Here is a 26,665-nt window from a genome sequence, read left to right as displayed (position 1 = left end):
CCCCAATAAGCTCAGCCTGCCTCTCCTCTGCTTTCTGCTTCTCCTCAACCGCCCCAATAAGCTCAGCCTGCCTCTCCTCTGCATTCTGCTTCTCCTCAACCGCCCCAATAAGCTCAGCCTGCCTCTCCTCTGCTTTCTGCTTCTCCTCAACCGCCCCAATAAGCTCAGCCTGCCTCTCCTCTGCTTTCTGCTTCTCCTCAACCGCCCCAATAAGCTCAGCCTTCCAACACATTCATTCTGTAAAGATCTGCAAGCTTTCCTTTATCTCTTCCTCTGCATTTATTTTGTTGGACTGTGTTGTTCCTTTAATCTCCTTAACTTTCTGCCGTCGACCCTGAATGATTTGCTTCACATCAACGTCCATCTTTTCCAGCTGAGCTTTTCATGTCCCTGCTTTTGTCCACTAGAGAGACGATGTTGTGGGCATTGTGGTCAAGTCTCTGTGCAGAACTGACGCACATATGTCTGGTCAGTCTTACAAAACTGCTCCAGAGGTCTATCATGCCTCTTACACAATCGTTCTTCAAGATTCCCCACAGGGTTGATCAGCTTGTGTTTCTTTACAGCTGGGACCTTCTTATGAGTCTCACAGTGTGAAGCCTGACAATTTAGACAAGACTTCATGGCCTTGACCTTCCCTCCAATGCAGAAGTCGCAGTTCAGTTCTCCAGCTCCAGGTTTGGCTGCCGCTTGCTCCAAGTGGTTGGTGTCATTCCCTTGACCTCGTGCCCAGAAGCGATCAACCAGTTCAGAAATGAAAGTATTGACCTTTGGCTCAGGTCTTTTGGGGAATGTGTGCTTACACAGTGGACACTGGCACATGACATTGGTTCTCCAGTATTCGTTGATACAAGCCACGCAGAAGTTGTGATCGCATGGGGTTGTGACTGGATTCTTGAAAACATTCCGACAGACAGAATGGAACTGATCTTCAGACAGTACAGTGCTAAATGATGCCATGCCTGCGAATAAACAGAAAGTGACTCAGCAATCTGTGTTATTTTGTCATTTACAAAATTTACAAAATAAGTACACTTACTGTATGTATTTCCTTCTCACTTATTTCATTTATTAAATAAACAATAAAGCTGGAATTCTAAACACAGAGAAAACAAGAGAAGCTATGATACATAAGAAAATGAGAAGATTTGTTCTTTCTCTTCCCAATGGGCACACACTGGTTAGGTTGAACCAACGTGGAAGAGACGTTGAATTGAAGTCAGTGCCCAGTGGGCTCTTACCTGAGATGATGGGTGTTGTTGGCGGATCTTTTTTTTTCTCTTGAATCCTGAGGACTCCACGTGCAGGAGACTTAGTGCAAGTGCTCAAAGAAATGTATAAGGAGAAAGTGTGTTCGGGTACTCAACATTCAGCTTTGCTGTTCAGTTTCATTTCAGCACCAGGCTCCTCCTGACACATTGAAATACATTGAGCTTCCTTTTCCATCTCTTAAAGGAGCAGATAACTTTGTATATGGGTGAACTCTCTACATACATACTTTTTCACTGTTGTAATACAATTATTCCAGAAAAATATCACAATGTTCACATGATTTGTTTTTAGTTTAGCTCATTAAATTGAAAAGAGATCATTTAGAACGGTGTAACACCAACCTTACACCTGACCCTCCCACTGGGCACGGATGTCAATTCAACGTCTATTCCACGTTGGCACAATGTCATTTTATTGAAACAACGTGGAAACAACGTTGATCCAACCACTGTGTGCCCAGTGGGCGGACACTTTGGGCAATGGGCACAGAGGTCAATACAAAAGCAAGTGTTTGTGTGTGTGTGTGTGTGTGTGTGTGCATGTGCGTGTGTTTACCGTGCTGAGGGTACATAGTCTCTGCAGTATCTCCAGGCCCTTTTGTGTATTGACTCCAGGGTGGATGAGGCAGAGTCTGGAGTCACAGTAAGAGCTGCAGTTCTGCTCTGATTCCATGGCTGGACCCAGTCTGTCAGCCCTCACACACACATCCTGAAGAACAACACACAGCTGTCATTAACTGTTTCAACACACTACAATACTACATACAGACACAGGTAAACTGAGAGGAGAGACACAAACACATATTTAATACCGTTCTTACATGTGTTTAATAACACACAAACTCATATTCTCTCTTCCCAGTCTCCCACCAGGGTAGAAATATTGAGTTTCACAAAACACAAGAGTGCAGAAGTAATGCTAGATAAAAAAAACTATACCCAAGTCTCCTACTACTATTTATTTTGATTAAGATTTATTTTATTTTGTTTATTTATATGTTTAATCCCAGCCCCCGTCCCTGCAGGAGGCCTTTTGCCTTTTGGTAGGCCGTCATAGTAAATAAGAATTTGTCTTAACTGACTTGCCTAGTTAAATAAAGGTTAAATAAATACATAAATAAATTAACTCAGCACACTGCTCAATGCTCACCACAGGGTGGAGCCATTACAAAGGTCCCAATCTAACAGGACAGGAATGGAGCCATTACAAAGGTCCCAATCTAACAGGACAGGAATGGTGTTAGCAGCGCCCAGTCACACTGCTCATAGGAAGTGTAGTGTAGTCTAAGGGGAAACACACTGACAGTGAACTTTGAAACACTAGATTCATATAGGAGTGTGTGGTAGGTAGGCAGAATGGAGTGTGCGGAAGGTAGCCTAGCGGTTAAGGGCATTGGGCCAGTAACTGAAAGGTCGCTGGTTGAATCTCTGAGCCGACTAGATTAAAAATCTGCCTCTGCCCCTTGAGCAAGGCACTTAACCCTAATTGCTCCTGTAAGTCGCTCTGGATAAGAGTGTCTACTAAATTACTCAAATGTAAATGTTAAATTAATGTGACAGTAAAAATTACACAGCTTTGTGAATAAGGGTAGATTGGACAGACAATTACCACAGAAACTTCAGGAAAGCTCCAGGGAAAGGCAATGCTTACTTAGAAGGCCACAGCGAGGTCTGACCAAACCCGACTAAGAGCACAGGATTTGGCCAATTGGAGAGGAAGATTGCATGCTTCTGCTTGTCCTCAGTCTCCACAAAACAACACAGAGCTGAATGACATAATATATGACCACAGTTAGATGTATGTATGTGAGAGTGTATTTATTGTGCACTAGTTTCACTGTAATATCATCCTGTTCTATGTGACTTACCGAAACACCACAGATGTTATTGAGCTTGACAGGTAACTTACAATACAAAGACAGTGGTCCCGCATATAAGTGAGTGGTCTGGTCCTTGACAAATAAACAACAGATACATCCATAAACCAGAACAAGCAGCAGCTAGAAGAACCATAGGATTATAGGTGTTTTATGAGGTTACACCTGGGTTACACTGACATGTCGCTGATATAATTATGTACAATGGAACATGACGTCATACAATGTTTCGATCTGTCTTCTACAGTACCCCTTTAACAACCTCACTGACTCGTGTCGTTTGTGTACATCTATCTTTATGTTTATAGTTGTGTGTATGTGCATATATGCGGGAGTGTGTGTGTGTGTGTGTGTGTGTGTGTGTATCTGTCTGTAACTGGGTCTAGATTCATGTGTTTATGTGTGTCCTAACTGACAATTGTGTGTGTGTGTGCTTTATGTGTCACTGTCTGTGTGCTGACTAAGACATCCCCAGGGCTGTAACTGTCTCTCAGTATCGATAGAGTCGCAGGCTGATGACAGGGTAGGCTACTCTCACTATGCTGTGTGACTACTCACAGGTCTAGTGCAGTCAAAAAATGAGATTTTCCTGTGTTTTATATACACTCAGTGGCCCGTTGTTTTAGGTACACCCATCTAGTACCGGGTCAGATCCCCTTGTAGACTTGAAGGGATGCACCTGGTCAGCAACAATGTTTAGAGATGCTGTATCGTTCAAATGTTGCTCAATTGGTATCAAGGGACCTAACGTGTGACAGGAAAGCATTCCCCACACCATTACACCACCGCCACCAGCCTGTACCGTTGACACCAGGCAGGATGGGATCATTGACTCATGCTGCTTATGCCAAATTCTGCCTGCTATCAGCATGACGCAACAGGAAAAGTGATTTGTCAGACCAGGCAATGTTTTTCCACTCCTCAGTTGTCCAGTGTTGGTGATCGTGTGCCCACTGGAGCCACTTCTTCTTGTTTTAGCTGATAGGAGTGGAACCCGGTGTGGTCGTCTGCTGCAATAGCCCATTTGTGGCAAGGACTGACAAACTTTCCGAGATGCCTTTCTGCACACCGCTGTTGTACTGCGCTGTTATATGCCTGTTTGTGGCCGCCTGTTAGCTTGCACCATTCTTGTCCTTCTCCTTCGACCCTTCTCATCAACGAGTTGTTTTCACCCACAGGACTGCCGCTGACTGACTGTTGTGCGTGAAAAGCCCAGGAGGCTGGCTGTTTCTGAGATAATGGAACCGGCGCGCCTGGCACCGAAGATCATACCATGCGCAAAGCCGAGTAGGTCACTCGTTTTGCCTATTCTAATGTTCAGTCGAAGAGTAATAATGCCTTTTTATACAGCAAGCTGTAAGAATCGACGCTGGGGACAAGAAGTAAGTACAGGGAGTGAACATTTACTGGGAAAACGGACATCAAACCAAAACAAGAACAGCGTCTGGACGGGGAATATAACGACAATACGAAAATAATGCTGACACGGGGGAACCAACTGAGGAACAGACAGATAATGAAGGGCAATTAACAAAGTAATCGAGTCCCGGTGAGAGCAATATTAAGCAGCTGTGCGTAATGACGATGACAGGTGTGCGTAATGAAGGGCAGCCTGGCACCCTCGAGCGCCAGAGAGGGGGAGGGGGAGCGGGAACAGGCGTGGTAGTACCACACCCTCTAGGGGTGCCACCTGGCATACCACCTGGGCAAGCCTGACGTGCCGGCCGAGGCATGGGCGCAGTACCAGCTAGCTGAGGCATGGGTGCAGGACCAGCTAGCTGAGGCATGGGTGCAGGACCAGCTAGCTGAGGCCTGGGCGCAGGACCAGCTAGCTGAGGCATGGGAGCCTGGCTAACCAGCTGAAGCATGGGAGCCTGGCTAACCAGCTGAGGCATGGGAACCTGGCTAACCAGCTGAGGCATGGGAGCCTGGCTAACCAGCTGAGTCATGGGAGCCTGGCTAACCAGCTGAGTCATGGGAGCCTGACGATCCTGGTGAGGCATGGGAGCCTGACGAACCGGTTGAGGCATGAAAGCCTGACGATCCCGCTAAGGCGTGGGAGCCTGACGAATCAGCTGAGGCTTGGGAGCCTGACGAACCGGCTGAGGCGTGGGAGCCTGACGAACCGGCTGAGGCGTGGGAGCCTGACGAACCGGCTGAGGCGTGGGAGCCTGATGGGCCGGCTGAAGCATGACGTGGGGTGGGAGCCCGATGAGCCGGCTGAGGCGTAGGAGCCCGACGATCCAGCTGAGCAGACAGTGAGCACTGAGCAGACAGTGAGTTACGTGTCGCGGCCACGTGACTCACTGTCTGTAGGAGCAAACCATTTTCGTGAACGGGATGGTGTAACTAATAAACTGAGTGTACATTTCCACATTATGAGGTTGCAATAATACTGTGAAATTGTGAAAATGATGATAATGTCCTTTAAGTTTAAAGCTGTTTGAAAAGATGCATGACATTTCTGCCTGTCTAGGTGTGATGGAGTTTGCGCTTCACAGCTCTGTATGGGTTTTGACTGACAGTCATCTGAACTTGAGCATTGCGTGTGACAAGAAGTTGTCCCCATCACTCCTGCTAATTGGGCAACTTTTACTAAATGTTTGTTGTCTGAGTGAGGGAAATGCTGTAAATTACGAGCACTCTATGTATTTTGAAAGAAAAGCCATTGAGGATTATAATAAATACTGCTTTGATCTCATACAAGCAAGCCAAACACCTGTGAATCCAAATGTGCACTTCAGATTCCCATATCATACGCCCGCCGCATGTGGCAGGGGCTACAGTCCATTACGGATTACAAAGGAAAACCCAGACACGATCTGCCCAACAACGCCTCTCTACCAGATGAAACTCAATGCATTTTATGCAGGCTTCGACAATAACAACATCATGCTGGGTGTGAGGGCCGCCACTGACCCATTGGACTGGTGTGCTTAGTCCCCTCCTGTACTCCCTGTTCACCTACGACTGCATGGCCACGCACGACTCCAACACCATCATCAAGTTCTCTGATGACACGACGGAGGTAGGCCTGAACACCGGCGACTATGAGACAGCCTACAGGGAGGACGGCAGTGTGGTGCCGGAACAACAACCTCTCCCTCAATGTCAGTGAGACCAAGTAGCTGTTCGTGGACTACAGGAAATGGGGGGGCGGGCCCGTCTCCCATCCACATCAACGGTGTTGCAGTAGAGCGGGTCGAAAGCTTCAAGTTCCTCGGTGTCCAAATCACAAAGGACTTCAAATGGTCCACACACATCAACAGTCATGAAGAAGGTGCAAACAGCACCTCTTCCCCCTCAGGAGGTTGAGAAGATTTGACATGGGCCCTGAAATCCTCAAAAGGTTCTACAGCTGTACCAATGAGAGCATCTTGACTGGCTGCATCACTGCTTGGTATGGAAATAGCACCGCCCTCTATCGCATGGCGCTACAGAGGGTGGTGCAAGCAGCCCAGTATATCAGGCAGTGTGAAAGGACGGCCCGGAAAAATCATTAAAGACTCACGCCACCCAAGCCATAGACTGTTCTCTCTCGTTCTGCATGGAAAGCGGTACCGGTGCATCAAGTCTGACACCAACAGGCTCATGAACAGCTTCTACCCCAAAGCCATAAGACTGCTAAATAGATAACAAAATGGCTACACAGACTATCTGAGTTGACCCTTGTAATACATGTTTGCATGGTCTCTATGCACACTCAGAGGGCTGTACACACTCAAGCACACTGACACTCCGACACACACACAAACACTCACTCACATCATTTCCTTACACACATAATATACACATACATTTATACGCCCACTCACATACAATCATCATATACGCTGCTGCTACTATGTTTATTATATATCCTGATGCCTAGTAACCTTTCCCCTATACATATCTACCTCTACCACTCCAGTATCCCTGACCATTGTAAATACTGAAACTGACTGACCCTGTATATAGTATGCTTACTTACTTTATCATGTTCTTCTTAGTTTTATTTCTCGTGTTTTTGTTTTACCTTGTTATTTTTAGTATTACATTGTTATTGATTTTTATTTTTTATTTCACCTTTATTTAACCAGGTAGGCAAGTTGAGAACAAGTTCTCATTTACAATTGCGACCTGGCCAAGATAAAGCAAAGCAGTTCGACAGATACAACGACACAGAGTTACACATGGAGTAAAACAAACATACAGTCTATAATACAGTATAAACAAGTCTATATACAATGTGAGCAAATGAGGTGAGAAGGGAGGTAAAGGCAAAATAAAGGCCATGGTGGCAAAGTAAATACAATATAGCAAGTAAAACACTGGAATGGTAGTTTTGCAATGGAAGAATGTGCAAAGTAGAAATAAAAATAACGGGGTGCAAAGGAGCAAAATAAATAAATTAATTAAATACAGTTGGGAAAGAGGTAGTTGATTACTGCATGGTTGGGTTTTGAGTTTACAAGAAAGGCATTTCACTGTACTTTGTGCATGTGACATTAAAAGCGTGAAACTAGGCCTCTTACTCAAACCCTTGTTATTTGTTTGTCTTATGTTGTACCTACCCCACATTCTCCAGGAATATTCTTATCATGTTACTGAATGTATCCAGAGTATTTTCAGATTTCGTTATCAACAAATGTGGCAAAAAGTACAGTAAATGTCAAATGCACATAAAATTAACAGTGTAATGTTTGGATTCAGTCGTGTGTCAGGTGAACTGTTGTGTTCTCACCTTTAGTTTAAAAAAAATCCCATAATCTCCCAACTGTTCCCTTTAATTGCTTCCATGGTTATGCATACTGTATGCTTTCCATATTTCTTCTGTAAGAAACATTTCAATTTATCCCGATCCATATAGGCCAATTCCCACGAGTATAGGGGTTACTAGACCAATACGAAAGAGAGTTCCAAACCTCTCTGCCAATAACAGCTACTTTTCAGTTCTCCCCACTCAGACCACTCCCAGACAGTACTAGCAAAATTCTTGATTGAGAAATTGCTCTTTGCTAAGAAGCTATTTTTGTTAATTTATGACCATTTTAATTCTAAACAATCACAATAAGGAACTTCATTTTTACTCAGAAATGATTTGATATTGAGATTTTTTTAAAGTGCCTGCATTGGATCTATAATCAGAGGTCTAGTGCCAGGATTGTTTTTCAATTTCAGTGGGTAAGTAAGTTATCGACTAAAACAAGGATAATCCGAATGTACATGCTTCCTCTCTGGCCAACAACCCTTAACAACTACCAGTTAAAAGACACAAGTTACTATAATGCCACCAAAGCCTGTAAGCATACAAACAACCATGCCTTATATCAGAGAGCATTATGAAATTATAAGTCGTAATTAGGCCGATTAAGATGACATGAATTGTAGTTGTCTTGTCCAATGAATAATGACTTCTTCCGTTTCTTTTCTGGGGGTCTGGGAATTGCCTGTAGTTTCCTTCCTCGTATTCTTTCATAATTTTCCCAGTTTAGATCACAGCGTTGGACATTCCTGCAGACACAACCGGGCCAAAGAGGCTTTCCACCGGTTTTTAAAAATCCTCTCCATCAGTTTCAACACGTTGAAAAGTATGCCACCTTGACGAGGTCAACAAAGGTCAGTTAACACCTAACACGGAGTTCAGCATGAGCAACGCACATGAAAGCCAATTCCAGCCCCGGCTGCAAGGTGACGGACATGTTTTGACAGTACACTGCATAATGGTTATAAGGCGTGTCTCTGTCTACATTTGTCCTGGTCTCGGGCAGAGAAGACAACTTTACTGTAAGAGCTTATAGTTAGCCTCGTGACAACTTTCACTAGTCACCTCACTCGGCTACATCCATTATGTTCACCTGTTAGATGATGTAGAGTCAGACATCAATGGCCAGTAGGACTGTCAGTGATAGGTGGCTATGTTTCTACTATTGTCCACCCTTTAAATAGAGAAATGATGTTTCATCCATGTATTGTCCCTGTCAGTTTGCCTGACCCAATCCCCTCTCTCTATTTAAGAAGGGTGGCGCGGGAGCAGTGGGTGAACTGCATGCGGTCAGCACCGCTGGACAAAGCGTGACCAGTGTTCTGAGGGGCACTATTGAAACATTCCACCTCACGCTGTAATCCATTTAGCAATTTATTCTAAAGATGATCAAGTGTAAGAATGCAGTTATTGGCATTGCTTGCCCTTGCTTAAAGCCAACGGGGAGAAAATGTATAGATTCGATTATTTTTATTTCGGTTTTCTGCTTTTCCTCTTCGAAAACACATTTTTGCTAATAAAATCATCCTACTTCGGTTTAGCACCTTCTCTACATGATGTGGGCTTAGATCACAGCTGGTGCAGAGTTAGTCTAGCTTGTCTCTGCTTGTAGAGTGTGTTGAAAGTGTTAACTTCATCCCTGGTCTCCCATACCCATAAACATTAAATAAATTCCAGAATGTGTTTTACTTTAAACAGCTTGAAAATAAGCATGTTTCAAACAGTCTGCTTTGTCTTATAATCCCCTGATAAAAAATATTTGAGAAAATAAAATGAGTGAAAAATATTAAAATCTCAAATTAAAACAATTAAATGTTCAATGCAGCCTTTTTTAAAATCTGAATATAAAATCATTTCTGGGTAACCTTACTGTGATAAAATGGTAAAAAAAAAAAAAAAGAATGGCTTCTTAATAAAGAGCAATTTCGCAAGCAAAAATGTTGGCAGAACTCTCTGGGAGTGGTCTGAGTTGGGAGGGGAAAAATGAAAAATAGCTGTTATTGGCAGAGAGGTTTGGAACTCTCTTATTGGTTTATTAACTAATTTACTGCCTGGTGATGTCAACAAAACAGGCTGAAATTACAGGCAGTCTTTTCAAACAGCTCTTACATGCTGATCGAACCGTCTCCGCGCATGAATCTGCCATTGTGCGCATTTAGATTTAGTTTATCCCCACCAGACGCGTTCATGACACACAGGTTAAAATACCAAAACCAACTATATTCATTTGGGGACAGGTCGAAACACACATGAAGCATTCTTGGACATTTAGCTAGCTTGCTGTTGCTAGCTAATTTGTCCTGTGAGATAAACATGATAAACTTGATGAATCTCTCCTCAATCATCTTTCTTTCTTCTTCTTCTCTTCTGTGGATTTTTTATGGTGGTTGGCAACCAACTTTAACCTCGCTCAGCTCTCACATCTTGTAATCACCCACATGGGTATATGCTTGTAAAAATCAATGAGTAGAAGGGAGGATCAGACTTTCAGCAAGTTAAGTATCTAAACTAGAACCAAGTTCTATTTTAGCGCCTGGCTGTTGTAAGGATCGACGCTGGAGACGAGAAGCAGGTACAGGGAGTGAACATTTAATCACCACGGACAGGAACAGAATATAGACAGCGTCTGGACAGGGGAAACAGAAACGACAATAATGCTGACACGGGGATGAAACAGAGGAAACAGACAGATAGGGAAGGCAATTAAAACGTGAAGGAGTCCAGCTGAGTCCAATGAGCGTAATGATGGTGACGTGTGTGTAATGAAAGGTAGCCTGAGAGGGAGAGCGAGAGCAGGTGTGACAGTACCCCCTCCTCCCCCTAGGGGCGCCACCCGGCATCCCCCCTGGGAGAGCCTGACGGGCCGACCAAGGCATGGGAGCCTGGCGAGCGGGCTGAGGCATGGGAGCCTGAAGATCCGGCTGAAGCATGAAAGCCTGACGATCCTGTTGAGGCGTGAGAGCCTGATGGGTCGGCTGAGGCATGATGTGGGATGGGAGCCCGATGAGCCGGCTGAGGCGTAGGAGCCCGACGAGCCAGCTGAGCTATGACGTGGGATGGGAGCCTGCCAAACCAACCGGGACAAGGAAACTTCTCTAGCCAGCTAAGGCGTGGAAGCCCGAGGAGCCAACTGAGACACCCCTGGTTCCATTGGCCACAGCACCTGGACCCAGCATCACCAACAAAACAAAAAACAAAAACCTCCCTGATGCTTCGTATAGTGGTGTCAGCATTCTGTAAGGATCGACGCTGGAGACGAGAAGCAGGTATAGGGAGTGAACATTTAATCACCACGGACAGGAACAGAATATAGACAGCGTCTGGACAGGGGAAACAGAAACAACAATAATGCTGACACGGGGATGAAACGGAGGAAACAGACAGATAGGGAAGGCAATTAAAACGTGAAGGAGTCCAGCTGAGTCCAATGAGGGCAGAAGTGCGTAATGATGGTGACAGGTGTGCGTAATTAAAGGCAACCTGGCGCCCTCAAGCACCTGAGAGGGAGAGCGGCAGCAGGCGTGACAGCTATGCAGACCCCGTGAGCAGTTTGGATGAAAATATTGAATAATATGTACAGTACCAGTCAAAAGTTAGGACACACCTACTCATTCATGGGTATTTCTTTATTTTTGTTAAGGTTTTCTACTATCCACTCCTCAGACGAAGAGGTGTAGCAAGGATCGGACCAAAATGCAGCGTGGTATTCTTGATACAAATTTAATGAAGACGAAAAAACATACAATACAACAACAACAAACGGAACGTGAAAACCTATCCAGCCTATCTGGTGACTACAAACACAGAGACAGGAACAATCACCGACGAAACACTCAAAGAATATGGCTGCCTAAATATGGTTCCCAATCAGAGACAACGAAAATCACCTGCCTCTGATTAAGAACCGCCTCAGGCAACCATAGACTTTCCTAGACAACCCTACTCAGCCACAATCCCAATACCTACTAAAACCCCAATACAAAAACACACCACAAAATAAACCCATGTCACACCCTGGCCTGACCAAATAAATAACAAAAACACAAAATACTAAGACCAAGGCGTGACAGAACCCCCCCCAAGGTGCGGACTCCCGGCCGCACACCTAAACCCATAGGGGAGGGTCCGGGTGGGCGTCTGTCCACGGTGGCGGCTCCGGCTCGGGACGTGGACCCCACTCCAACCAAGTCTTAGTCCCCCTGTAACGCGTCCTATGATTGGCGACCCTCGCCGCCGACGTTGGCCTAATAACCCTCACCAAGGACCCCACTGGACTGAGGGGCAGCTCGGGACTGAGGTAGAAGCTCGGGACTGAGGGGAAGCTCGGGACTGAGGGGAAGCTCGGCACTGAGGGGAAGCTCGGCACTGAGGGTAGGCTCGGCACTGAGGGGAGGCTCGGCACTGAGGGGAAGCTCGGCACTGAGGGGAAGCTCAGCACTGAGGGGAAGCTCAGCACTGAGAGGAAGCTCAGCACTGAGAGGAAGCTCAGGCAGGTAGTTGGATCCGGCAGATCCTGGCTGGCTGGCGGATCTGGAAGAGTCTGGTTGACTGGCGGATCTGGAAGAGTCTGGTTGACTGGCAGATCTGGAAGAGTCTGGCTGACTGGCAGATCTGGAAGAGTCTGGCTGACTGGCAGATCTGGAAGAGTCTGGCTGACTGGCAGATCTGGAAGAGTCTGGCTGACTGGCGGATCCTGGCAGACTGGCGGATCTGGAAGATCCTGGCTGACTGGCGGATCTAGCTGCTCTGGCTGCTCCATGCAGACTGGCAGCTCTGGCTGCTCCATGCAGACTGGCAGCTCTGGCTGCTCCATGCAGACTGGCAGCTCTGGCTGCTCCATGCAGACTGACAGCTCTGGCTGTTCTATGCAGACTGGCAGCTCTATGCAGACTGGCAGCTCTGGCTGCTCCATGCAAACTGACAGCTCTGGCTGCTCCATGCAGACTGGCAGCTCTGGCTGCTCCATGCAGACTGGCAGCTTTGGCTGCTCCATGCAGACTGACAGCTCTGGCTGCTCCATGCAGACTGACAGCTCTGGCTGCGCTGAACAGGCAGGAGACTCCAGCAGCGCTGGAGAGGAGGAAGGCTCTGATAGCGCTAAACAGGCGGGAGACTCCGGCAGCGCTGGAGAGGAGAAAGGCTCTGGCAGCGCTGAACAGGCGAGGCGCACTGAAGGCCTGGTGCGTGGTGCTGGCACTGGTGGTACAGTGCCGAGGACACGCACAGGAAGCCTGGTGCGGGGAGCTGCCACCGGAGGACTGGTGTGTGAAGGTGGCACAGGATGGACTGGACCGTGAAGGTGTACTGGAGAGCCTGAAAGCAGGGCTGGCACAGGACGTGTAAGGCTAGGTAGGTACACAGGAGGCCTAGTGCGTGAGGCTGGCACAATCTTCACCAGCCGACTAACACGCACCTCAGGACGAGTATGGAGCGCTGACCCAGGTGCCATCAAATCCCCGACAAGTTCCGTCGGGCGAATATCGTACCTAAAGCACCAACCTAGCAACTCCCTCATAACTCTCTCCTCCACTTTCCCCATTAACTCCTTCACAGTCTCTGCTTCACTCACCTCCAACACCGGCTCTGGTTCTGGTCTCCTCCTTGGCTCCTCACGATAAACAGGGGGAGTTGGCTCAGGTCTGAACCCTGACTCTGCCACACTCTCCCTGAGCCCCCCCCCCCAATACATTTTTGGGGCTGACTCTCGGGCTTCCATCCGCGTCGCCGTGCTGCCTCTTCATACCAGCGCCTCTCCACTTTCACCGCCTCCAGTTCTTCTTTGGGGCGGCGATATTCTCCAGGCTGTGTCCAGGGTCCTTTTCCGTCCAATATCTCCTCCCACGTCCAGAAGTCCTGTGATCGCTGCTCCTCACGATAAACAGGGGGAGTTGGCTCAGGTTTGAACCCTGACTCTGCCACACTCTCCCTGAGCCTCCCCCAAGAAATTTTTGGGGCTGACTCTCGGTCTTCCGTCCGTGCCGCCATGCTTGCTTCGCCAACTCCATTCTCCGATAACCTTCTTCGCACTGCTCCAACGAATCCCAGGCGGACTCCGGCACTCTCTCTGGGTCGACCGCCCACCTGTCTATTTCCTCCCAAGTCGTATACTCCAAACTTCGTAGCTCCTACTGCCGCTGCCTGTCACCACGCCGCTTGGTCCTCTTGTGGTGGGTGATTCTGTTAAGGTTTTCTACTATCTCCTCCTCAGACGAAGAGGTGTAGCAAGGATCGGACCAAAATGCAGCGTGGTATTCTTGATACATATTTAATGAAGACGAAAAAACATACAATAAAACAACAACAACAACAACAACAACAACAACAACAACAACAACAACAACAACAACAACAAACGGAACGTGAAAACCTATCCAGCCTATCTGGTGACTACAAACACAGAGACAGGAACAATCACCCACAAAACACTCAAAGAATATGGCTGCCTAAATATGGTTCCCAATCAGAGACAACGAAAATCACCTGCCTCTGATTAAGAACCGCCTCAGGCAACCATAGACTTTCCTAGACAACCCTACTCAGCCACAATCCCAATACCTACTAAAACCCCAATACAAAAACACACCACAAAATAAACCCATGTCACACCTTGGCCTGACCAAATAAATAACGAAAACACAAAATACTAAGACCAACTAAGACAATTTTTACTATTTTCTACATTATAAAATAATAGTGAAGACTTTAAAACTATGAAATAACACATATGGAATCATGTAGTAACCAAAAATATATATATATATATTTGAGATTCTTCAAAGTAGACAACCTTTGCCTTGATGACAGCTTTGCACACTCATGGCAATCTCTCAATCAGCTTCATGAGGAATGCTTTTCAAACAGTATTGAAGGAGTTCCCACATATGATGAGCACTTGTTGGCTGCTTTTCCTTTACTCTGCGGTCCAACTCATCCCAAACCATCTCAATTGGGTTGAGGTCAAGTGATTATGGAAGCCAGGTCATCTGATGCAGCACTCCATCACTCTCTTTGGTCAAATAGCCCTCACACAGCCTGGAGGTGTGTTTTGGGTCATTGTCCTGTTGAAAAACAAAAGATAGTCCCATATAGTGCAAACCAGATGGGATGGCATATCGCTGCAGAATGCTGTGGTAGCCATGCTGGTTAAGTGTGCCTTGAATAAATAAATCACTGACAGTGTCACCAGCAAAGCAACCCCACACCATCACACCTCCTCCTCCATGCTTCACGGTGGGAACCACACATTCGGAAATCATCTGTTCACCTACTCTGCGTCTCACAAAAACATGGGGGTGTGAACCAAAAATCTCAAATTTGGACTCATCAGACAAAAGGACATATTTCCACCAGTCTAATGTCCATTGCTCATGTTTCTTGGCCAAAGCAAGTTTCTTATTATTATTGGTGTCCTTTAGTAGTGGTTTCCTTGCAGCAATTTAACCATGAAGGTCTCCTCTGAACAGTTGATGTTGAGATGTGTCTGTTACTTGAACTCTGTGAAGGATTTGTTATGGTTGAAATTTCTGAGGCTGGTAACTCTAATTAACGTATCCTTTGCAGCAGATAATTGTATAATTGTATCATTGTTGTATTTATAAAAGCTAAATCAGAGTCCATATCATTTGATTCAAAATAAAACAGAATATCAGAGTCTCTCAGATTAACATGAATAGTTGTTTCTTTTAAGATAAAATATTTTAACTCACTCCAAAATCTTATGACACAACAATCCCAAAATAAATGGTCAAGAGTTTCTGGGTCACAACCACAAAATACACATTTATTATCAATAGCTATTTTAAATCTGTGTATAATAAAGGTCTTTACAGGGTAGATTCTATGAATGAGTTTGTATGATACTTCTTTCACCTTATTAGATATACAATATTTGCCAGACAACAGCGAGACTTTGTTCCAGTTCATTTGTCCTAGGCCTTCATTCCAGTATATTCTAGCAGAGGGAATAGTAACATGTTGACATAGTTTCTTATATACATGTTATTACATTTATAGTTTAAAATGTCACTTCCTTCTAGCTGTATTGAGGCTACAAAATCCTCAACAGTTGCACTTGGAGTCTGTTATATTCTCCTAAAAGAAGAATAGCACCTTTAGGGACAGCTCTAACAACAATCTGATACTCCTCAGGAGTGAATGTAACATTGTGTGTTCTCCTGAATTCTGGATAATCATATAGTTGTCCATCATTATTCAATCATTGTTTAACCGAGATAATGCTGTTGTCAAACCAGTTCTGGAAAAAAATACTTGTTTTTATATTTTATGTTTTTATTATTCCAAATTGTATATCTATGTGGATAAAAAATTATGTTTGTACATGAGGTTCCAAGTTAGAAGTACTTGTTTATGAAAGTTAGCAAGATTAATAGGGATTTTACCCACATCAAAGTTGCATTTAAGTAAGAATTCTAGACCCCAAAACTGTTGGAATATTAAATGAGAGATTATATGCCAAATGTAATCCTTATTTCTTAAATAGTGTTTTATCCATTTGATCTTAAAGATTATATTAGAGGTTTTAAAATCCAGAGCCTTCAACCCTCCCTCACTTTGGGTGCTACATATTACCGCTTTTATTAAATAATGAGGTTTGGTATCAACCATTTTAGTTACTGACAGAGGAACATCCAAGGCAAGGGAGGTATAAACTCATCTGGACCTTCAGATTGATAAAAGTACACGTCCAGATGAAGATCTCTTAATAACCAGGAGTTAAATCTCCTTACAATCTTCTCTACAATAGGAGAGACATTTAAGTTGGCCCTTTCTTTCTGATCTTTGCGTACATTAATAGCAAGATATGTGATCACATCTTTTACAGGGATATTACATACTGAGTTTAAGTCACATTTCCTAATATACAGAGATAAACAAGACACATGTGAAAAGGCATTACAGTTTTTCTCAGTCGCTTTGGTGCATTTCTTAGATCAAAAGTGCAATTCTTGATGCTACTTGTACAAATTCCAAATCATCTAGTCACTTGTGCACATCATTAAAGCAATTTCTTATTCCTTTGAACAAATTGCAATTGATAATGTACAAGTGTCAGCTTTTTTCCACATTATCAATTGCTCATGTCATGTTGATCAAAATATAGTAGATGGTTCTATGTTGAATAGTCTTACCCCTCAAAACATCTAGGCATTAGTTCCTTGCATAAGCCATTACATGCAAAATTGTTGAACTATTTGTCATAAACTGTCAAGCATAGTTTTACACATTTCTATTAGACCTTTTGTACAAAAACGTGAATTGAGGAATCGTGCAGGTGAAATTGACCCTCACTCATGAAGGAATGTAAAGTGTTAGTTCAACCAACAATCAACAATCAATCAAGTTGTCTAAATTGGTCAAAGGTGCATCTCATGAAGAATCAATTGGCAAGCATATATAGACAGACCACAAAACAGAGTTGCAATTTTCCAATAATGGATGGACCAGGAAACGAACAGGGTCAACAGCCAAGAGGAGGAGGAAGAGGAGCAAGGATGTGTGGTGGAAAGCAAAACAGAGGAAGAGGCAGAAGAGGACATAGGCGCATATCTGATGACATAAGGGCCACTATTGTAGACCATGTTGTCAATCATGGCCTTACAATGGCTGAGGCGGGTCGAAGGGTGCAGCCGAATATTGGGAGATCAACCGTGTCCTCAATAGTTCAAACGTTTCGAAGAGAGAACAGGTATGTCCACCAATGTACAGTGCACTGTTACTGTATATAAGCAGTATACTGTATACTTCCTACAATGCTTCATCTTACAGTAGTCCACTTGTATTTCACAGCATACAGAAAAATACTCTATACAGATACATACTGCACCTTACATGCACCCACCTGTATGTTTTACAGTAAAATGTGTGTTCGCATAGTTTTTGTCTATGTGAAAGTGTGCGATGCATCACTGCATTTTTCCCCACATAGGACTGCAAGATTACCTCAAACCGGTGGCAGAGGACGCCTTTTCACACCTCAACAGGAGGAGGCTATTTGCACCATGGTCCGAGCAAACAATGCCATGAGACTCAGGGAAATACAAAGGACCATTATAGAAGACAACGATGTCTTTGAAAACATCCATACGGTTAGCATCTCAACCATCGACAGGGTGCTGCATAGAAACCAGATGAGTATGAAACAGCTGTACCGTGTTAAGGAGCTACGGTACCAGTATGTACAGGTAAAACATATATCTATGTAACTACTTTACAGCAACATTTTATAGTGATACATAGTACAGTAAGCATAAACTGCACACATTTCCATTGCTGTGGAAGGAACATGCAATATATGTACATTTTATGTCACTCTCTCTTACCAAAACAAATTCAACTGTGTGTTCTGTGATATAGCGTATAATGGAGTTGGAATCAAGTTAACCCTCTCACAACTTTGTATACGTGGATGAGGCTGGCTTCAACCTGACCAAATGCAGAAGGCGGGGTCGGAATATCATCGGTCACAGAGCTACTGTGGATTTGCCAGGCCAACGGGGAGGAAATATCACCATGTGTGCTGCTATTTCGGAGCATGGTGTCCTAACCCATATCCCCCTTATAGGGCCATACAACACCCAGCATCTACTCAACTTTTTAGAGACTCTCATCCCTGATGATGAGAGGGGTCTGTTTAGAGAGGATTTGCCAAAGTATGTGGTCATTTGTGATAATGTGAGTTTCCATTGATCAAACATCATAAGGCAATGGTTTGTGACCCACCCGAGGATGCTCATAGAATTCCTCCCACCTTATTCACCATTCCTTAACCCAATTGAGGAGTTCTTTTCAGCATGGAGGTGGAAAGTGTACGATCGTCAGCCACACACACAGATGACCCTGCTGGCTGCAATGGATGCAGCATGTAGACGCCTGCAGAGGATGGATAAGGCATTCCAAACGGTTCTTTCCACATTGCATTGGAAGGGAAAATATCCGGTGTGATGTGGATGAGAATATGTGGGCTGACAGACAGGAACGTCTGGATGTGTAGAGACAGCACAACAGTGCTGCGGGCAAAGTTGTGCCTTAGAGGTGGTTTCCTGTGTTTCTTTCTAATTTCGTTTTTTTCCCTTTGTGCCCCTTGGGTTGTCCAGTCTCTTTCAATCAATAACCCACATACAGTAATATGTAAATAGTACTGTTGAAATTGATATATGCCATAGAAGTGCAGCCTTGTGCATTTTCAATACAGTAGCTGTCATCCAAACTGTAGCCTAAGTTTACATCAGGTAATACTGTCAAAGTAAACAGTTACATTGACAACATGCCTAAACATTTTGGCGACCTTGTTCGTGAACAATGACTCAATGACTTATCATTCTGATGACCCTGACATGATCATTGGCATGAATATTTACTTTTGAGAGATGTACTAAGGCTTTTTAGTGACTGACTAGCTTTAGAAACATATCTATTGTATATTGCAGTTTGTACAAATTGTTCTGAGAAATGCACTTATTATTTTGCACATGATAGTGATGATGTGAAAAATGCACCAAAGCGACTGAGAAACTGTAATACCCTCAATAGCTTTCCTGACTTCATTATGATCTTTCAAAAACAATTGTGAACATTTTATCTCTTTATCTTGTATCTGATTACCCATAAAACAATCCTTATTTATATGAAGTGCCATAACTTGTGTAAACAATACAAATAAGAAAGGAGAAATTGGGCATCCTTCTTTTATTCCGCGTCTAATGCGAAGTTCCATGGGATAATTTAACAGAGCTGTTACTATTATTGTAAAATGTCTTAATTACACTTTGAAAATATTGACCAAAACCCCAAAAATTGAAGAGTCTCAAAAATAAAATAATGTTCAACTGTATCAAATGCCTTATAAAAGTCTACAAATAAAATAAAGCTATCTTTCATTGTAGTCTATGAAGTCCTGTACTAGTGGAATATTATTACATATATGTCTCCCCTTCATAAAACCAGACTGGGTATCATCATGATTTGGCCAAGACCTTTTTAAGTCTTTCTGCAAAGATGGATGCAAGTAGCTTTCCATCATTGTTCATTAATGTGATTGGTCTCCAATTTTCTATCATAGGATCTTTGTTTGGTTTGGGTATTACAGAAATGAGTCATTGTGTCATAAAAACAGACAGGACCCCTAAATCAATTGCCTCCTTAAAAACATTAAATACAAATTCAACAATATCCTCCTGAAAATATTTATAGAATTCACTAACAAGGCCATCATTCCCTGGATATTTGTTCTATTTTAATTCGCTGATACATTTTTAAAATTGAATTAATATAAATGAATGAATCTAGTAGGACAGGCATTACTGGAATTTCACAGTATTATTCCAACCGAATAGAGTGGAAATATATATAAAACACAGAAATTTCACGTTTTTACTGCACTGGGCCTTTAATTTTAAAAAACGTACAGGGTTCAAATCCTAATTTTCAATCTCAAAAGTCTACCACCAACTCAATGAATGGCATACTTCCCTGCACTGGTTTATCATATAGGTTTTCATGAAAATCTAGTTTAAAATCACATTCCATTTCAAAAGCTATGATTCTAACGCACATCTTCAAACTTTATTTGATTAAAAAATAGATACATCGGGTGGGCATTTTTGCAATAGCACAATCACACATATTAGCAACTAATTTCGGTGTTATGGTCTATGATTCCGTCTCTCGATAATTAAGGATCAATTTATTAACAGAGAGAAGACGAAACAGAAAGATAACGTATGCAGACGAACCTGACGGAGTAGCTAACTTCCCGGTAATAATGTCCGTATGGTGCGTAGAGTGTCCCGGCGCCTCGCCGCTGTCCTCGCTCCATCGCTGGCGTCTCACCAAGTAAAACAAACTGTCCAGTGAAGTTTAGCTCCAACTCCACTGCGACCCATTGTGAAACACTCCCAAGAATCCAATTCGAAGACTTCTTTGATAATCCTTTTTATGACAAATGAGAACTCTCCTAAATCCTATCCCAAAATTTGCCCTGGTGTCAGTGAGAAAAAGTACATTCAGAATTGCAACAAGTTTTCATGAGCAGGGGGGAGTGAGATATTGAGGAAGGGAGTGTGTGTGTCGCTGTAATTAACGTTAGTGGGTAGCGCGGAAGCTGTAGCCAACTCGCGGGCACATATTGTTTGCAAATAGAGAACATGGGAGCACAGGGGGTATTTGACAAGGGGGTATTTGACAATGCAGTTTCACCAAACACACTACCGTTTGTTTCTTTTTGACTGAGTTCCCCAGCCGAGAAACCCACGGAAATAGAAATTGCCTGTGTCGCCTCCCAGTGGGCAACAAGTGGTTACATCAGTGTTGTTTCCGCGTCATTTAAACAACAAATATATATCTGATGACATGGTGACACGTTGAATTCACGTCAGTTGACATCTCAACCAAATGTTACTCAAAACTAACCGTTGAAGTGAAGTATTAAAATGATCAAACCCCCCACAACCCCCAAGAGTCCCCCACAACACAGCGTTCACGTCCAGACAGTGCTGCGGCCCCTAGGACGATGCGTCTAGGGGAGGGATATCCTCTGGGCCCCGAAGGACGGCACAGTGATTGATTCGGAAGAGCAGGAGGAGGCGAGTTTGATAAAAGGACCGAAGACAGCTTTTTAACAAAGTTACTTTTTTTTTGATGTTTTCGTGTCTTAAAAATGTTTAACTTTTGTTAGATCATTTGTACACATTTTAAATGGCTTTTAACAGATTTGATGTATTTACAAAGAAAAATAATTTTATTTACGGTTGTTTCTATTGGTTTAAACATGTACTTTTTTAACCAATTTAAATGTAAAATTCGTATGCCTTGTTTAATGCTTTTATGACGTTTTTATGTGTATAAAATGATGTACAAAAATATATAGGAGCTGTTTTAAAGGAAATGTAATAATACAACTTTTCCAAAATATTTTTTTTTTAACATGATCAAAGGGAGTGGTTATGAATGGTTATGTAAGAAAAGTAATGGTTAGGCCCATGGCTGTGTTGCTTATAGGCTACAGTTTGCTTTCATGTCTCAAATTACATTACTTCTGTACCATCTGAATGGGAGTTCCATGCTAAAAATCGCACCACGTACACGCTATGTTCAAATGGTTGATACCAGGCTGCCAAATAATACATGTGTTCACCATTGTTTCACTTTGACGGGCAGCAGGTGACACTGAACAGTCACATGGGACTGAGTGGTGCGTGGGACAGGCTTGGGCATCCCCTTACTGTACCAATACATATTATTGGAATACCCCACAATACAGTGGAAAGAAACACAGATGTATTTAAAACAATATCACTCCATTACTATGGAGAGGGCAGATGGCGATTAGGTTTGTAGGCCTACTGCAAAGGGATGAACAATTTACAAATTAAAGTAAAATATATATATATATATATAAAGAGAGAGAACAAAGTTCCAGAAAAAAACATCTCCTTCCAGCTCGCTCTGCAGCCGAACCCCATGTAAATAATTCAGCGCGTGTTACATCAGCCAACCTAGGCATAAAGGTGTTATTAGAACATCACAGGGATTTACGGTGTGAGCCTGCATGCAGGGACTGGGGACTGTCACATGTAGACTACTGACAGCTATGTTTTGGGGGAGAGAGAGAGTTGAGAGAGAAACACAAAGCAAGAGAGACACAAGATAAGGGCAACCAGTGAAGAACAAACACCATTGTAAATACAAGCCATATGTAACGGTTTTCTTCCTCTTCTGATGAGGAATAGGATGGATCGGAACAATGCGCAGCGTGGTAAGTGTTCATGTTATATTTATTAGAACAGAAACACTAAACAAAATAACAAAGAGAGTAAACGAAAACTAAACAGTCCTGTAAGGTGCAGCAACTCAAAACAGAAAACAACTACCCACAAATCAAAGTGGGAAAACAGGTGGCCTAAGTATGGTTCTCAATCAGAGACAGCAATAAACAGCTGCCTCGGATTGGGAACCATACCAGGCCAAACACAGAAATACAAAAACATAGAACAACACATAGAATGCCCACCCCAACTCGCGCCCTGATTAAACTAAAATAGAGACATAAAAAAGGAACTAAGGTCAGGACGTGACACTATATTTATGTTAATTTATTTTCCCTTTTGTACTTTAACTATTTGTACATCTTTACAACACTGTTTATAGACATAATACGATGGCGCCGGAGGGGGGGGGCTGCCGTCTTATCGGCTCTCAACCAACCATGCTATTTTGTTTGTTTGTTCGCGTTGTTTATAACTTGGTTTGTACATAATGATGCTGCCACAGTCTCTTATGACTGAAAAGAGCTTCTGGACATCATAACTGCGATTGCTCACCTCAAACTGGACAAAGAGTTCTTCTTCAATGAGTCGGACGGGAGGGATATACAACTACAGACACCCAACCAGGCCCAGATCTCTGTGATTTGCTGAAGAAGGAAACTGAGATTTAGTGGGAAAAGATCTGGGTGAGGTCAGGCGACGAGTGGCTAATCTGTCCTTGCCTTCAGTCCTGCTAGCTAATGTTCAATCGCTGGAAAATAAATGGGACGAGATGAAAGCACGTATATCTTACCAACGGGACCTTAAAAACTGTAATATCTTATGTGGCTGAACAACTACATTAAGAACATACAGCTGGAGGGTTATACACTCCATCGGCAGGACAAAACAGCCGTCTCTGGTAAGACATGGGGCGGGGGCCTATGCATATATGTGAACAACAGCTGGTGCACGATATCTAAGGAAGTCTCAAAGTTTTGCTCACCTGAGGTAGAGTATCTCATGATAAGCTGTAGACCACACTATCTACCTAGAGAGTTTTTATCTGTATTTGTCTACATACCACCACAGACCGATGCTGGAACTAAAACCACGCTCAATGAGCTGTATACCGCCATAAGCAAACAGGACAATGTTCATCCAGAGGCGGCGCTCCTAGTGGCGGGAACTTTAATGCAGGGAAACTTAAATCAGTTTTACCTAATTTCTATCAGTATGTTTTTATTTTTTATTCAACTTTTATTTAACTAGGCAAGTCAGTTAATAACAAATTCTTTTTTACAATGATGACCTACCAAAAGGCAAAAGGCCTCCTGTGGGGATGGGGGCCTGGGATTAAAATAAATAAATAAATACAATATAAATGTAGGACAAAACACACATCAATGTTGTGTTGCTACAATGCTGTGTTGTCATGTGTTGCTGCCTTGCTATGTTGTTGTCTTAGGTCTCTCTTTATGTAGTGTTGTGTTGGTAGCAACACAATATGGTAGCAGCACAAAACATGGTACAAATATTATTGGGCACAGACAACAGCACAAAGGGCAAGAAGGTGGAGACAACAATACATCACACAAAGCAGCCACAACTGTCAGTAAGATGCCCATGATTGGGTCTTTGAATGAAGAGATTGAGATAAAGCTGTCCAGTTTGAGTGTTTGTTGCAGCTCGTTCCAGCCACAAGCTGCAGCAAACTGAAAAGAGTGACCCAGGGACGTGTGTGCTTTGGAGACCTTCAACAGAATGTGACTGGCAGAACAGGTGTTGTATGTGGAGGATAAAGGCTGCAGTCGATATCTCAGATAGGGGGGAGTGAGGCCAAAGAGGGTTTTATAAATAAGCATCAAAAAGTGGGTTTTGCGACGGGTATACAGAGATGACCAGTTTACAGTGCAGTGATATGTCCTATTAGGAGCATTGGTGGCAAATCTGATGGGCAAATGGTAAAGAACATCTAGCCGCTCAAGAGCACCCTTACCTGCTGATCGATAAATGATGTCTCCGTGATCTAGCATGGATGGTCATCTGAATCATGGTTAGTTTGGCAGCTGGGGCAAAAGAGAACGATAGAGAAAACCAAGTCTAGATTTAACTTTAGCCTGCAGCTTTGATATGTGCTGAGAGAAGGACAGTGCCTAGCCATACTCCCAAGTACTTGTATGAGGTGACTACCTCTAAACCCTCAGAGGCAGTAATAACACCTGTGGGAAGAGGGGCATTCTTCTTTCCAAACCACATGACCTTTGTTTTGGGGGTGATCAGAACGAGGTTAAGGGTAGAGAAAGCTTGTTGGACACTAAGAAAGCTTTGTTGTAGAGCATTTAACACAAAATCTGGGGAGTGTCCAGCGGAGTATAAGAGTGTATCATCTGCATATAAATGGATGAGAGAGCTTCCTAAATTCTAGACCACTTGTACTCCACACACAGAGATGGGTGCAGAGCTGTCCCTCGCCCTCCATTTGGCAAATCTGACAATAATTCTATCCTCCTGATTCCTGCTTACAAGCAAAAATGAAAGCAGGATGCACCAATCACTCGGTCTATAAAAAAGTCGCCAGGTGAAGCAGATGCTAACCTACAGGACTGCTTTGCTGGCACAGACTGGAATATGTTCCGGGATTCTTGAGGAGTACACCACATCAGTCACTCGCTTTATCAATAAGTTCATCGAGGACGTCATCCCCACAGTGACTGTACGTACATACCCCAATCAGAAGCCATGGATTACAGGCAACATTCGCATTGAGCTAAAAGGTAGAGCTGCTGCTTTCAAGAAGTGGGACTCTAACACAGAAGCTTACAAGAAATCCCGCTATGCCCTCCGACGAACCATCAAACAGGCAAAACATCAATACATGACTAAGATCGAATCATACTACACCGGCTCCAACGCTCGTCGGATGTGGCAAGGTTTGCAAACTATTACAGACTACAAAGGGAAGCACAGTTGAGAGCTGCCCAGCGACACAAGCCAACCAGATGAGCTATATGACTTCTATGCTCGCTTCGAGGCAAGTAACACTGAAACATGCATGAGAGCATCAGCTGTTCCAGGTGACTGTGTGATCACACTCTCTGCAGCCGATGTGAGTAAGACCTTTAAACAGGTCAACATTCACAAAGTCGCAGGGCCAGACGGATTACCAGGACGTGTACTCCGAGCATGCGCTGACCAACTGGCTCTCTGTCTGAGTCGGTAATACCAAGCAGACCATCATAGACCCTGTGCCCAAGAACACTAAGGTAACCTGCCTAAATGACAACCGACCCGTAGCACTCATGTCTGTATCCATGAAATGATTTGAAAGGCTGGTCACGGCTCACATCAACACCATTATCCCAGAGACCCACTCCAATTTGCATCCCGCACCAACAGTCCCACAGATGATGCAATCTCTATTGCACTCCACACTGCCCTTTCACACCTGGACAAAAGGAACACTGATGTGAGAATGCTATTCAATGACTACAGGTCAGCGTTCAACATCATAGTGCCCTCATAGCTCATCACTAAGCTAAGGACCATGGGACTAAACACCTCCCTCTGCAACTGGATCCTGGACTTCTTGACGGGCCACCCCGACGTGGTAAGGGTGGGTAACAACACACCATGCTGATCCTCAACACGGGAGCCCCTCAGGGGTGCGTGCTCAGCTCCCTCCTGTACTCCCTGTTCACTCATAACTGCACTTCCAGGCACGACTCCAATACCATCATTAAGTATGCTGATGACACAACAGTGATCAGCAGCCTGATCACCGACAACGATGAGACAGCCTATAGGGAGGAGATCAGAGACCTGACCGTGTGGTGCAAGACAAAGGAGATGATTGTAGACCACAGGAAAAAGAGGACCGAGCACTTATCGACAAGGCTGTAGTGGAGCAGGATGAGAGCTTCAAGTTCCTTGGCATCCACATCTCCAACAAACTAACAAGGTCCAAGCACACCATGACAGTCGTGAAGAGGGCCCGACAAACCTATTCTC

The 26,665-nt window shown here is 43.8% G+C and overlaps 1 protein-coding gene across 1 annotated transcript in view; it reads right to left on the bottom strand.

Annotated features, from left to right (window-relative positions):
- Positions 1 to 20,928, bottom strand: part of LOC115112569 (probable G-protein coupled receptor 156) — a 39,951-nt gene extending 19,023 nt beyond the window's left edge. The window contains exons 1-2 of the mRNA XM_029639652.2: positions 20,645 to 20,928; positions 1,828 to 1,980 (exon numbers count right to left, since the gene is read on the bottom strand). Coding sequence (XP_029495512.2) covers positions 1,828 to 1,944 — 117 coding nt within the window. The 5' untranslated portion in view covers positions 1,945 to 1,980; positions 20,645 to 20,928. The remainder of the gene's footprint in view (positions 1 to 1,827; positions 1,981 to 20,644) is intronic.
- Positions 20,929 to 26,665: the final 5,737 nt, after the last annotated feature.

This window comes from Oncorhynchus nerka, linkage group LG3, assembly GCF_034236695.1.
Source record: "Oncorhynchus nerka isolate Pitt River linkage group LG3, Oner_Uvic_2.0, whole genome shotgun sequence".
Classification (NCBI taxonomy): Eukaryota; Metazoa; Chordata; class Actinopteri; order Salmoniformes; family Salmonidae; genus Oncorhynchus; species Oncorhynchus nerka.
Note: the sequence above shows the minus strand (reverse complement) of the source record. Positions and strands in the feature narration are given on the sequence as shown.